At 43.9% G+C, this 14,715-nt stretch overlaps 1 protein-coding gene across 3 annotated transcripts; it reads right to left on the bottom strand.

Annotated features, from left to right (window-relative positions):
- Positions 1–247: 247 nt before the first annotated feature.
- Positions 248–11,028, bottom strand: pcdh18b (protocadherin 18b). 3 transcript variants are annotated; one of them, XM_020085753.2, is made up of 4 exons: positions 8,025–11,028; positions 7,445–7,533; positions 6,982–7,097; positions 248–1,762 (listed from the first exon to the last, which is right to left on the bottom strand). In XM_020085753.2, the coding sequence occupies exons 1-4, from the start codon at positions 10,539–10,541 to the stop codon at positions 804–806; spliced, it is 3,681 nt and encodes a 1,226-aa protein (XP_019941312.2). In that variant the 5' UTR covers positions 10,542–11,028; the 3' UTR covers positions 248–803. The 3 variants fall into 3 exon arrangements, with proteins under 3 accessions (XP_019941312.2, XP_019941293.2, XP_019941304.2); XM_020085734.2 differs by having other exon boundaries at positions 6,928–7,097; positions 8,025–11,026; XM_020085745.2 differs by having other exon boundaries at positions 6,928–7,097; positions 7,445–7,500; positions 8,025–11,026.
- Between the last annotated feature and the right edge of the window lie 3,687 nt (positions 11,029–14,715).

The raw sequence follows: 14,715 nt of genomic DNA, 5'->3' as shown, positions 1-14,715 counted from the left end.
TTTTCCATTTGTATTAGACAAACTGTAAAGACCTGTTTAGTTTCCTTTGAAGGAACTATTTATCATGACATGTGAGATCTGCATGTACAGCTACATATTGAATTGTAAAACTACTGCAAATGTAACATATTGTTCATGTTGTTCAATTTATAAATAGTTACACCATAGGCTATTGATTTAGATAGTACCCAGACCATCTCAGTACCACTAAAGAATATTTAAAAAATATAAACCACAGACTGGAAAATGTTATTATTATTTTTATTTGTGTAATCTCCTCTTCCCCACAACAGATCACAAAGACAAGTATCCATTACTTCAATAATATATTCATGTATACATATCATAGTGACAACAAAAATGAAATCACAATACAAAAAACAGTTTAAATACATAGAATGTTGATAACATGTCAGTCTTGATTCAATGTCTTTGTACTCAACATGCATTCAAAATATAAAAATAGACTTCTGATTAAGTTTATATACACTTTTTTTTATAAATATAAGAATACAAATGTATTTTTAAAATACAAAGATAAATACAGTCACATAGTGTACATTGTGTACCAAAACAAGCAATTACAAACAATTTTTTGGATATTTAGCATTCACAAAACACAATTATTACATTAGAAATGCAACTTTAACGACAATTGCAGGTCTTGTTTTTTGTCTTTGCTTCTCATTTAAATTATTTTTCTGTCCTTTTTTGCCACCCAAAGTTCCTCACTTTTATACTGAAGGTAAAAGGAAGCAGTCATTGGGTGGTGAATAAATAAAGAGGATAAGAAACAGGGAGTCTTAACTCTGCCGTACATCCTGCAAGAGTTTGTTGATTTCAGCTACCAGCTCGCTAGCATCCACAAGCTCATGTCTGCTGTCGCTGCGTTTGCCCTGAAGGTGGCTGAGCACTGAGTCAAAATCGTCCTCCTCGTAATTCTCTGGGATCTCCTCCATCGCAGGCAACCACTTGGAGGAGGGCCCGGGGAGCGGCACTGGTACTGGCACGGGGGCTGGGGAATGCTGCATCAGAGTGGGACTGACCAGTGCCGTGAGCAGAGGGCTACTGTGGGGTTTACAGGGGTGGCCGCTGTTCTGAGGACTGTTTTTGGGTGCCTGCGAGCCCTTGTGGCTGCTGCTCTGGGAGCCGAGCTTGGTGCTTGGTTTCAGGGTGTGGTAGCTGCCACCCTGGTGATGGCCAGATGGGCCGATGCTGCTTCCTGGGTTCTGGAAGTGGGTATTGGCAGCCCAGGCTGCCACGCCTTGCTGGTGAACAGAGGGGCTGGGCTTGCCAGGCAGATGGCCCCTCCTGCGATCCAAAGATCCAGTCATAGGCACACCCACACCACTCAGGCTTGTCCCTTTCTCTTTCTCGTTGACCTGGATGTAGGAGTCCAGACCCTGGGGTAGCAACCTCTGGAACACGCTGCTCATCTCTGACAACAATGACGTGGTCCCACACAGGTCTTCATCTCTGTCCCCACCCCTGCTGTCCTCTCCCCCCTCCTCTTCTCCACCGTCCTCACCACCCAGGTCCTTGCCAAAGGTGGAAAAGCTCTGGTTCCGGGCAGTCACAGTGTCTGTGCAGGGCTGTGGGGTCTTTTCCTGCGAGAGGTCAGTTACTTGACGGGCTTCTTCCCCTGGGATGTAGAGGTTGCTGCGGTAGTCAGAGGAGGATGAGGCTGGGGAGGCCAGGGGGGGCATCCAGCACTGATCTGAGTGGCCCAGAACACGACACTCCTCTGTGCAGAGCCTCATAGCTGGATAGAAAGACAGAGGCACTCATGAGTATCTAGAAATACTGAGCTGCACAAACAGTAAAGTGCATATGGGAATGGGTAAAGTTGGTCATCAAACCTCAATTCCCTTTGAAAACCAACAGAAATGTGTCTGTAGCATTAGGTATTAAAACCAAGCTGTACTGAAATGTGTCATTGAATACTTTTTCCACCTTTTTGAATTGTTTTGCTAAAACATTTCCAGATTCTGCCACAGGTTCCAGGAGGAGCCCAAACTGACCTCTAGAAATATGATAATATTAAATTCTGAACAACTGAAACAACCAATCATCAACCAACCATCAAAACTCTTGGCAACTACTTTTCTGTTGATAGATCTGATTACTCGTTCAATGGTTTCAGCTCAATTTACATTATAGCCTCTAACAAGGATTTATAAGGAGACTTTGATTTGAAGGGCCACAATAGAGGTGGGAACCAATGGACAAATGTCATTATCCAATGATAAGAGAATTGTTATATCTGGTCATTTCTACTTCACATGCTGTGAAAGTTCTCTTACTAATGATTTTCAAACTTTCAAAACTTAAAATCTTCACAACGCTTAAAGTTTTTCTTTCTTGAACAGTTGACTTTTTGCCGGCAGAGTATGTAGTACATTACGTGCGTTCACATCCGATGTATCTTGTAGATAATACTAGAGACATCTTATCTTTTTCTCGCGTGAAGCAAACAACCATAAATAGAATCTCAGAATCAAAGAGATGTAAAGAAGGTTCCTGACAGTTGAGTCTCTTTCCATCCAGTCTGCCTCTCCTCAGGTGTTTTGTCTCTGGAAACACAGTGGAAATCTGCCCTAATAAGTCTGAAAGGCTCTTCGCAGGAGCCCTACCTGCTGCCTTCCAATGTATTTACCACGAAGAGACAATTCAGCAAAGCCGATCAATGCCTATTACCCATTCAAAATACCTCCTCCTCTAAAAGCCCTGCATTTTTCCCTTTCAACTCGCCCTTTTCAATATTAAATCTTCAAATAGAAAATCTCTGAAGAATAAATTAGACAAATCAAATATGCCAACTTAAAGCCTTCATTAAAGGAGTGCAGCGCTTTTCAGTCGTGCCATTGAGGGACTTCATTATACCCTCATTAACATGAAAGGAACATTTATAATACATCTTAGAGCAGATGAAAAGTGCATTTGGATGCACTGGAAGGGAGAAAAAGCAGTGCGGGGGTAGTGGCAGATTGAGTGCCCTGCCCCGCTGATGAAAGGGTAAAAATGAAAGATTTAACCCAACTGATTTGTGTGCAAAAATAAGAATGTGTCAGGCAAACATTAATTGAAAGCCTGCCTGTGTGACTGACTGCAATGTCAATTCAGATGACTTACTAACTGATTTCCTTGCCACTGAGTTGTCAGGCTTGTTTATTTAGAACTCTGGACTACATGACTCACTGCTGATAATGATGTTCAGTCACTTCAGAGCTTTTATTTCTTTGGCGTTTTTCAGAAAACCTTTAAGAAGAACAGGAAGGAGCCGTTATCAGCTCAGCAAGGTGAATGACCACTACTGTTGGCATTGAGATTTAGATGAAACCAAGGGAAACAATGTGAAACATTTAAAGTAATTTAACATTACAGTTACATAAAGTTACGTTTTTGAACACTAGTTAAACACAAATGATATGGGGTTGAGCTCTAAAAACACTGGACCCTACTTTTCCCATAATACAACTTGATGACATGTTTCATCAGAAACTCACCCTAATTAATGCACATATCTGTCAAAGTCCCCCAGAAAACCCCCCAGAGTGATAGTCTTCCTCAAAAGTAGTGAACTGAATTACTTATTTCAGACCAGCATTACTGTCATTTTCCAGTCAAACACCCAAGTTGTTTAAGTAGCAAAGGCCCCTGTGGTCAGTGTGGTCAGATGCATTGGTGGTCACTGATCTTGAGGCTATAGGAAGTGATTTCCCCAAAAATCTGATCAGTGGTGCAGTATTTCACTATTATCTTAAGGAGCAATATCAAGATAGTAATATGCACCTACACTCTGCTTGTTACACACACGAACGATCTGCTCATCTACAACGTGAAACTGTAAATCTTCCAATGTGAAATGAGAAGGGAATGAGAAATGGCAATGATTGGTTTACTACATATTATGTCCAAAACACTGACAATGACTTTTGTGCCATGATCCTAAATTGTTCAAATAGAGCCCGTAAAATAGGTGGTGCTCCTTTAACCCATTTAGAACAAATTCATCTGCAGTGCATATCTCCCCTCACCCCTGCCTGTATGTGACAACACTGTTTTCTGCTCATTCATTATGCAAAAAGAATGGGGTCAGGCTTGACAGTGAGGATATTTTTAACCAACGTTCAGGTTATCATATACAAACTGCCTGCAGTGCTCTGGCCATCTGTAGATCAGTGTCTGTGAATAGGAGGTCTACTTCTATCCGTGACACTGACACAACCCTGGCCCTCAAAGACCTTGTACATGTTGTTGGTCTTAAATTTGTCCTTCACAACTTACAAACATGTGATTCATCTCAAATGTCTTCTTAGATAACCACTTGTGTGGGCCAGTGCATGGTGCGTTTTAGTCAGGGTGCCATTAAGACACTAAGATTTGCAGAAAATCTTTTTTGGGGAAATAATTCACTTTCCTTCCAAGGAAATATTTATATCAATATCAGGTCTATGTGTTTGAATGACGACTAAGTGATATGTTAAGCTTAGAAATCAGACTGGAAGTAGGGCAGAATGGATAGTTCTAAATAGTTAAGAAAAGAAAGTGAAGAAAGATATTTCTGAACACGTTCAGAATACCCTTTCTTTATCCAGCCACTCAGTTCCTACCTCTGGATTGTACAGTAATGGCTTTAGAGATGCTGGCAGGTGTAGTTTGGAACTTTGAGTAAGGCTAGCTGTTTATCCTGCTTCCTACATTACTGTTAGTAAGGCTAACCCCACCCTGATTCCATGTCTAAACAAACAGGTTTGTCACACAAAAAAGAAAAGTCACATTATGGAGTACAGAATAGTTTTTTCCAAGTTCTTTCTTTTTTAAAGAATTTCATTTGATCTGAAAAGGTTATTAATAATCATTTCAGTACGAGTTCTGCTTCTACATGAACCACAGACAAAGGATTTCTAACTCCTACACCTCAGCAAAGAAGGCTACCATATCCAGTCGTAATGACAGGAACCAAATAAACACACTTCGAAATCATCTATGCTGCAGTGGACGCGCGGGTGGCAGGCGGGTCGAACATACAGAATGAGAACTGTGAGCTCTGAGATGTAATTATGCTCTTTAGGGCCTAATCATGAGCACAGCTCAGAGCAGACGCCATGGCAACTACTTGTCACATGGCAATTAAATGTGTCCTTTTCATCGGGGAAGCATGAGGGCTTCATTTTGGATGGCTGACATTGAAAGCTTGAAGGTGGGAAAAGAAGAGTGGCTAACAAGCACAGCTCCTCCATACAGCTATAAAGAAAGTGAGGGAGGGGGTGTTAGTGATGAGATTGTCTGCCCGTCTGGGTCAACTTTAATTGGGATGTAGCTCAAATGCAGTGTCGCATGATGGCTGTGTGGGAAGCTGGCTGGAAAGAAGTGGGAGCTTTGGGAAGAGAAAAAGAAGTGGCAGCATCTCGCAACCTCTGTGACATTCGCTAAGTCAGGCGAGAGACAGAGGAACTTTAGAGTGTGTGACTGAATGTTTCGAACGCAACAGGTCTTTGAAACCTGCCAGATATTTGAAGCTGGGTGGGTACAATATATCGAAGTCAGCAGGTCAGTCAATGTTCAACAAGTGCTCAACTTATTCCTTGTTAATTCAACTGTGGAGAGAACGGAATGGAAGAGGAGCACTGTAAGGGAGGATCTGCTGAGCTATCTGGAGCCATGAGGTGAAACTCAGTGGATGAGTATCTACAGTGTCACTGACAAACATTCCAGGCCAATTCACATGCAGCCAACTTGCAATGCAGAAAAAAAAATGAGGAATGATCAATGTATGGCACTAGCTTTGTACTAAACCAGGGTTTCTAAACCTGGTCTGAACTTTTAATAAGATTCTCACAATTCCTGGAGTAGACTTGTCTGTGTTAATACACTAATGTTATATGTCACTTAGCCTCATTCTGTGGTTCTTCAGCCTAAATTCAGCTGTAACTTCAGCTTCTGAATTATATGGAGTGTGTATCTTTTCATTTAACTCTTTTTATGAGACTTCCTCTGTGTCTGAGGAGCCACACAGGCAGAAATTTGAGACTGTAACTTTTGTATATATCTACTTGATTTGTGTAACCTAAGACTGCTGTAGCTTCATATTAGCTTTGCCTGAACTGTGGAATGCATTTTTGCACATAAAAAAATGTGTACTTTATCCCCCATCCCCACTTATGCCAGAATTGGGCTATAAAGGGATTTCTGCAGGGCCAGCTCAGACAGCATGAATGATTGCCACAACCAAAAACCCTTCCTACATATAGCATGGGAGAGTTCTAACTTAAACTGTTTATTTAATCCTTACTATAGTACTATATATCAAGCACATCAATGTGTCAGTCTAAGACAAATGCCACAATCCTGTGTTCACCACGTGACCCCTGGATGGGTTTGCAACCCCACTGTTGTGAAACTGGTTTAGCCCAATTAAACCATATTTAAAAATTCAAGAGACAATTCAGGGGGCCATGTTTACCATCCTGTGTGTCGTGACAAGGACATAATGATTAATCACACTGAGCAGACGTATCATGTTACTTGTGCTTGAACTGAATGAATAGCTGGTTACTCAATTTGTCAACTGACAGGATATTAATCAGCGACAGTACATTTGGATTAAACATATCACTTTTCAAATAGAGTTTGCTGGCTACAGCCTGTTAAATGTCAACTTTTGTTTCCTGCTTTTCTTTATCTTGTAAACCAACTTGTGTTTACCAACGGAATTTCTTTACTAGCTCAATAACAAGTGAGCCCTACATCTTTGCAATTGTTTCTATGAAATTTTATGGATCTAGTGTAGTGTATTTTGGCAATGATTTAGTGAAATCTTTTTGGATTCAGTACTAGATGGTAGGAAGAAAGTAAGGATATGATGGGATATCAAGGCATGGTTGTGAAGTTGTGGATGGGGGGGGGGGGGGGGCAGTGGTATACCTGCATGCGTTCTGTGCTGGCCATCAGGGGCATATATCTCAGTAAAGCCCTCACCAAGGAGCCTGTCCATGGGTGACTCCCTGCCAGGCTCATAGTCGCTGTCCCCGGCCTCACTGTCTCCACGACCGCTGTCCTTCAGACTGAACTTATCCATCTCATTCAAGGCATATCTGCAGAGAGACAACAACTTGATACATTTCTCAAAAAAGGTCTCATCATTGAAAATATTATTATCAAATGGGTATGGGTACAGCACACTACCAATGGATAATAAGGTGCACAGAGAGGCAGAGAGCATGCTGCAGAAGGGGTTTTACATAAAATTATGCAAATGTGATGTTACAGAGCATACAGTTTGACTCTAAACCAAAAAGCTACGACTTATGGACGTAAGGGGCTATGTGAAAGTACTGACAGCAGACAAAATCATATGGGAATTATTTATGACATTTCTGATATTATACTTCTACTTAAGTCTAACAACAAAGTCTTTAAAAGCATTTTGCATGCCCATTACCTGTAGCTCCTGGTGTATTTGTTGCCTCTGAAGCTTGGTCGTGGCTGGTACTGACCCTGATGGAGCATGGACAGAAGCTGTGAGACTTGCTACAATCCCAAGAGAAACAAAAAAGAAAAAAAGAAGAAAAGGACAAAAAATAAAAAGAAAAAAATGAAGAGGGGAAATGAATGGAGTCCAACAAGCAAGGCCACAAGACAATGTAGTGTGGGGGGATATTGTGAGGGAAAGGTGGGTCTGCTGGGTGGGGTGGGGTAGTGACATGACTTTGTGACTTGCTCCTGCATGTGATGATTAACAAAAACATGACACAAAGGGCTGGAGGTAACAGAATATGGGAGCAAGGAATAAATTCAGAACAAATACTGAATATAAGACAAAAACAAACTATATAGCTCATGATTTGGGCCATAAATACCTCAAGTATTTTATCTTTTCATCTTCTTGAGAAGATGCAGAGGTACTTATTAAAAACAAATAAAGCTGTACGATTCCACTACTTTTAATAAATTAACTGACAATCTAGGTTTAAAGAAAATTCACTACAAGCTTTAAGGAAACTGAAATCTCACTGTCTTACCTCTACGGGAGGTGTGGCATGGGCCAGCTCCAGGGCAAAATTCTCTGGAACATGGTTGGAGGAGATGGTGACCAGGCTGTTGAGGGACTGGCGGCTATGATGGCTCTGCCTGCTACCCAGGGTGCCCCTCTCAGGTGCTGGAGAGGCTGACGGGGAGCGTGGGTGTGCCCGGACAGGCAGAGTCCCATTGACAGTTGGGACCAGGGTGATGTCTGCCTTGTGGATCTGCCTTGCAGGCTTCTTGGGGTGGTTCTGGTAGCTGTTTTCTGCCACACGGCAGTTGTAGTTATGTCTTGGGTCTTTCTTCTCTCTGGTGCAGCGGGTGGTGGCAAACATCACCATGACGATGAGTAGTAGAGCACAAACAGCAACCAGAGAGATGATGACTATGAGGGAGAGATCCAGTGAGGCTTGGCTGGTGCCAGTGGGGTAGAGAGGTGGGAGGATGTCCATGGTCTCCTGCAGGGAGAGCCTGAGGAGGGCGCCTGTGGACAGCCGACTGGTGCCCCTGTCTTGCACTTCTACCTTCAGCTCCATCACATCCCGAGGAGCCTGTTCCAGGCTGGCATTGGTTCTGAGCTCACAGCGCCGGGCATCCATCACAAACAGCATATCCTCATTGCCACCAACAATGGCGCAGCTCAGCTCTCCATTGGCACCAGCATCACGGTCTGTGACTTTCAGCGCAGTTACCAACTGACCCGGTGATGCATACTTCCACACCAGAAGCTCCGCAGTGTGATTCTGGAGGGAGGGGGAGTGGATGATAGGGGGGTTGTCATTTTCATCCAAAACAGTTAGAAGAACGGTGGTGTTCGTGGACAGTGCAGGGTTTCCTCCATCACGTGCCTGAATAGTGAAGGTGATGCGGCTGACGTCTTCATGGTCAAAGCTGCGTAAGGCGTAGATGGCGCCATTGGAGGGATCAATGGTGACATAGGTGGAGATAGGGCTCCCTTGGACCAGGGCATCTATGATGGTGTAGGTGACCTGGCCATTGGTGCCCAGGTCTGGATCCGATGCCACCACAGTCATCAGATAGGCTCCTGGTGAGTTGTTCTCTGATTTGAAGACCTCATAGTGGCTCTTCTCGAAACGTGGAGGATTGTCATTTTCATCCAACACCTGAACGGTAAAATGTTTGATGGTGGAGAGACTGGGAGAGCCCCTGTCCTCAGCTATGACAGTCAGGCTGTACTCTGACCTCTTCTCCCTGTCCAACGAGATGTTAGTCAGGATCATAAAGTTCCTCTCGTAGGTCTTCTGGAGTCTGAAGTGGCCATGGCCGTGCAGCCTGCACACAACCTCACCATTAAGGCCTGCATCACTGTCGTCAACACGCACCAGAGCTATGAATGTGTCCACAGGGGCCCCCTCTGAAATGTAGGCCACCTCCTCTTTGCCAGGTGTCATCAGGTTGATGTTTATCTCTGGTTTGTTGTCATTTACATCCACGACTTTCACCACAATTTTGCAAAGTCCAGGGATGGAGTTAGGGCCCAAGTCCTGAGCCTGCACATCGAGCTCATAGGAAGCAGTGGTTTCATAGTCCACTTTTTTAATGAGAGTAATGTGGCCATTTTCTGGGTTTATCTTAAATGTTTCCAGGATCTTTGGTGAAACGTGACTGCTGAAAGAGTAGACTATTTTCCCATTAGTGCCCTCATCTGGGTCTGTGGCGTTTAAATCAATGATTAGAGTCCCAAGGGGAGAGTTTTCCAGCAAATTGATGATGTAAGCCTGCTCATCGAAGGCTGGGCTGTTGTCGTTGGAGTCAGAAATGCTGATCTTGACCAAGGTGGAGCCGGATTTGGGGGGTACACCATTATCCGAGGCTGTGAGCTGGAGCTGGTAGCTGGAAAGCACCTCCCGGTCCAGCTCCCTCATCACCACCAACTCTGCGTACTTGGCCCCGTCCGTCCTGGTTCTCACATCAATCTTAAAGAAGTTATTGGGTGTCAGTGAGTAGGTGTGCAGAGAGTTGTCTCCGACATCTGCATCCACTGCGCCGTCTAACGGGATTCGCGTCCCCACGGATGCGCTTTCGGAAATCTCAATGGGGACAATGGCGCGGGAGAAGTGCGGGGAGTTGTCGTTAATGTCCAGCACTTCCACCTCCACATGGAACAGCTGCAGGTACTCCGTCGGGAGCGTGACCACATCGAATTCAATCGAGCAGTTCAAGTTTTTCTCACAAAGCTTCTCGCGGTCGATTTTGGTGCCGATGCTGATCTCCCCGTCCTCCTCCCGGACAGACAAGAACGGCGTGCTCCCTCGTTGCATAGCGCGGAATCGAAAGGTCAACGAACTCGGTAGTTTGGATAAAACCCCGGCTACATCCTCCCTTAACCGTGCAATAACCGTGCCTACTTTCTGCTCCTCGTAAACTTTATATTTCAAAGTCTTACCAGTGGCTCCGTGCGTAAGTGCGACCAAAAGCAGTAGTTGGAGTAGTGCCGGAGAGAAAATATTTCCTTTTGCTTGAATCATTTTTGCCCCCATCTTCTGTGCGCACATTTCGACGAGTACTTCCACAGAGGCAATGATCGGTTCGGGGGAGACGGGGGTAGATGTCCTCTCAGAAGTCTGGCATGTTGAATCCTCCGCAGCTGCTCTCCGCTCCTCACAAAAAAACGAAAGTCCGCAAAACAGATAAATAAATAAATAAATATAAAGTGGATAGTTACACTAGATACTGTAAAGGTCTTTCTTTAGTAAAACAATAAAATACACGATCAAATCGCGGCGCCTTTCTTGCAGCTTTCTCATATAACCACATATGGCCGTCGCCTCCTGTGCGTGCGCCTCGGTGGATGAGTGAGAGTGTGTCTGGACGAAGAAACGGCGCAGCTTTCTCCCAGTGTGTGTATGCGTGTGTGTGTGCGTGTGAAGGAGAGAGAGTGAAAGAGCGAGAGAGAGAGAGAGAGTAGTCAGTGTGCGCGCGCGTGTGACTGTGTGTGTGTGTGTGCCCTGCAGCCCCCAGTCTCTCTCTACGCCTCCCAGCACCCAAACTGCGTCTTTCTTCCACACAAAAAAAACTCCCCGCACCTTCCCCCAATTCCACTCCCTTACCCCCTCTCCTCCTAAATCACCAGAATGGCCTCCTTCAAGCATCACAGGAGGGACCGGGCATTGGGAGCCCCGACTCTCTCCCCCTCCACCCTCCCCAGCACAGAGACACAAGTGTGTCACAACAATGGGCCAGAGGAGGAAGTATTCTGGGCTCAGCCAACACAACACATACTGACCCGCGGCAGACTTACATTGTTATGATTGTAATTCAGAACGTGTGCCAACTGTGCTCCTTTCGTGTGTGCGTAAAACACGACATTGTCGCCCTCAGAATAGAGTGTGAGGAAACAGAAACACCGTTCACTGGTTGCCTAACCAGGGCGCACACATTAAACCTAACCCGGGAAATTAAAAATATTTATCATCCCAGCCCTGGTTTTTTTTTTTTTCATAATATCCAAAAGCAAAATTACAACTAACTTGCACATTTGTACATGGTCATCCTAATATTGCACTGAATTTCCTCCTGAGCTTTTAATACTTTTCATCTCAACCATATCCTGCCTGTGCCTCTTATGCGCAATTACACACTAGTTGATTCACCATTAAATCCCGATCCACCTGTCTACCTGAGGAGGAGGCTTATTGAGCTTTACGTTTGAGAACTGACATGCCCGGAGCAAAATATGCCCAAGAGTCACTTTGTGATTGTAGAACACACCACAAGACAAAATCAGAAAAAACAAGACAAACAACCACTGTAATAGTCTTGTAACATCAAGTGCTTTGAACAATGTCTGCCTGGGACCCACAGAAGGTTAATCATAGTTACAATCTTGATTTTTAATTAAATTCTTTCAGTATTTTGCGGGATGGAGGGGCAAACAGTTTTATTTATCTGCTTTCTTTGTGCACACTGGACGCAGTAAACAACGCATCTTCATATAAAAGCATTTTATCAGTAAACCTACGTCTTTGTAGCTGTGACAAAAGTAAAAGTTTACCTGGCTCCTGGTTATAAACCTGTTTAACCGACATGTCTGTTATTGTGAATTATATAAAATGTGTGTCAGACAGTGGAAACAAATGCGTGCCACTTTTACCAAACAGGAAAAAAAACATTCAATAATTTCCATGAAAGAATGTTTTTAGGGTTATTTGTGTTTTTTCAGCAATTGGCTCATACTTTTCTTGATCTTTCCACTCAATTGTGATGCATTGGAAATAATTTCTCACAGGCAGTATTAGTTAAGTTATGGCCAGCTGACCCCCACGTGCGCTCTTTTCATAAACCGCCTCCTCCTGCTGCTGCATAATAATGTTTTATGGAAGCCTACATCTCCTGATCTGACCAAATTACCATCCTGCAAACTCAAAGTGTTGCTCAGAGAGCAAACAACTGGACAAGCAGAGCTTTATGGGAGCACCACCAAGCCATCTGGCCAGGGCCTCAGACAACCCAAACCTACAATTACCATCTATTCAGACTTCTACGCCCCCCTCTGCCAAGAAGCTCCAAGTGAGAATTAGCTCCAGCTCATGTCAGATAAAGTCTAATACCCTCATCCTGTTGTAGTAAAACTGACTTCTGTAGCAGACTTTATGAGTTTTCTATTCACTAGTAATCAAAGACAATCGGTGCATTTTAAATGAGCTTTATTTGGATGCCTCATAGCTGCTGATATGTTACAGTGGAGGAGAAATGGGGAAGCAGCCCACATCAAGATCACAGAGGTTGATAAGTATTTTATAGCCTGCATTAATCCACACTCCACTCCTAAAATGTATAAAAGCCCACATCACAGCAAATATTTCTACAGCAATCCCCCATCACTGTGTCACAGACTCCAGTAAGCCAGCACAAGCTCACTGCACAGGCTTACATTCTCAATAAGTTTCATTTGGAGTGCGAGCCATATCTGATAACCGCAGTGCTGATTGGTTCCAACAGAGCAAATTATCTGGGGCCAGCATCTTTGAGGGGATGCGTCTCTGTGATGGATTTTATCTGCATTTTAAATTCCAATGTGCGACCCGTGGGAACAGGCTCTCTGTGCAGCCATCTGTCTCTGAGCAAACACATGGACACTGGCTCGTGAGCTGATTTATACACATACTGATGCTGAATGACTCAACACAGAGTCCATACACTTCACAGTTTTAAGTTGTGCATTTCGTGTGCCTTTGAACAACTGCAGCAAACTTCTGATTGTTGGGAGGTAGTTTGACCCATTAGTGGTTCCACAGTGACCACTCTAAAACTCCCTGTAATATCATTTTCAGAATATTCTCATAAGAGCTAATGTATGTGATACATAAAAGTAGATTAGAGCCATCCTAGAGATTGTATGTTGTGATGACCAGAATATTAGCATAATCATCTCACTGGAGTGTGTTGCGCCCAACCTCTGGCAATGACACTAATAAAGCTGCAATCATATTCCAAATGCCTGTGCTCAGGTTCAGTAAACAGCTAAACTTCTTCAGAGAGAAGGCAGAAGGGCTGCTGCGTCATCCCAGGCTGCTCATATGGCCAGTTAAAGGTCGGATGACCGGGTGGGTGATGGGGTGGATGCAAAGATTCTGCCCTCAGGGACCATAAAATTACTGAAAGGAGTTCGGGGGGGGGGTCAGGGTGAGAGGCTCGGCAACTTTGTCATTGAAATGAAGCAGGAGATCCTAATGACAAAGGCAGCTTAGCAGGTGGAGAGAGGGGGACCTCCAAAACCCTGCCCCACCCCTCCCTTCCTAAAAAAAATCAGTGCTCACCAGGAGGTAGCAGTGGTGGTGGGGGGGGGGTGTGTGCACATTTTTGTAAAACTCAGAGATATTCAGCATATTATATTATTTTCATCTCTGTTGTTCTCCGTCATATTTCGAATACCGATGTAAAGAGCGATTTAAAGCAGTCCTATATGAATTAAGCAAATATTGATAAAAGTTTGGGAAAATTGACAGAAAGAGAAAGAAACAACAGTGATAAAATGATATTCAGTATATAACCCAGTAAAATGTTATAATAATAGAGAAAATTTAATCCCTAAAGGTGGACATTTCTAATTTCTTTCTTTTCATCAGGCAGAAGGGGAGTCGCGGCGTGCGGCCAGGGGGTCTGGAGAATTGTAAAGGCACGCGAGCATCTGCCAACATCTCATTACCATGCTGTTAGCTCGTGTGGATCGGAAGGGATTTGAGACGGGGGAGTCAGGACCAAGCTTAGCCAGAGATGACACATCATGAAGCCCAAAATGTGATGCATCATAAGATGATCACTGGTTTAAAAGCTGAAGGTGGTCACAGAATGGGTTATTGTGAATTTTAAATCAATTAATTCTCAAATAAATATTTCCAGAACACTATTCTTCTTCGCTGATTCGTCGGGCTCCATCAGATGATCTCCCTCTGGAAGAAAACAACCAGCGCTGGTCTCCGCCACCAGAGTAGAACGCCACTTTGGTCCAAGAAAATAAATCCCTGCTCTCACTGTTTGCCGTTGCTGCTTCTCGTTTGTAGCTTAGCTTTTTGTACAAATAACAACCATATGCTCCCTGTGTACATGTACCAGTGTGGTATTTTCAGGCATGTTAGTATGGACACGGATAAAAAATGACACCGAGACGGAGCCTTTTAGTCATCAAACACCATTTTCAGAGGAGTGTAGTGGTATATGGATGTAGCC

Source organism: Paralichthys olivaceus, chromosome 9 (assembly GCF_024713975.1).
Source record: "Paralichthys olivaceus isolate ysfri-2021 chromosome 9, ASM2471397v2, whole genome shotgun sequence".
In the NCBI taxonomy this organism is placed as follows: domain Eukaryota; kingdom Metazoa; phylum Chordata; class Actinopteri; order Pleuronectiformes; family Paralichthyidae; genus Paralichthys; species Paralichthys olivaceus.
This window is presented reverse-complemented; position numbering and strand designations above follow the sequence as displayed.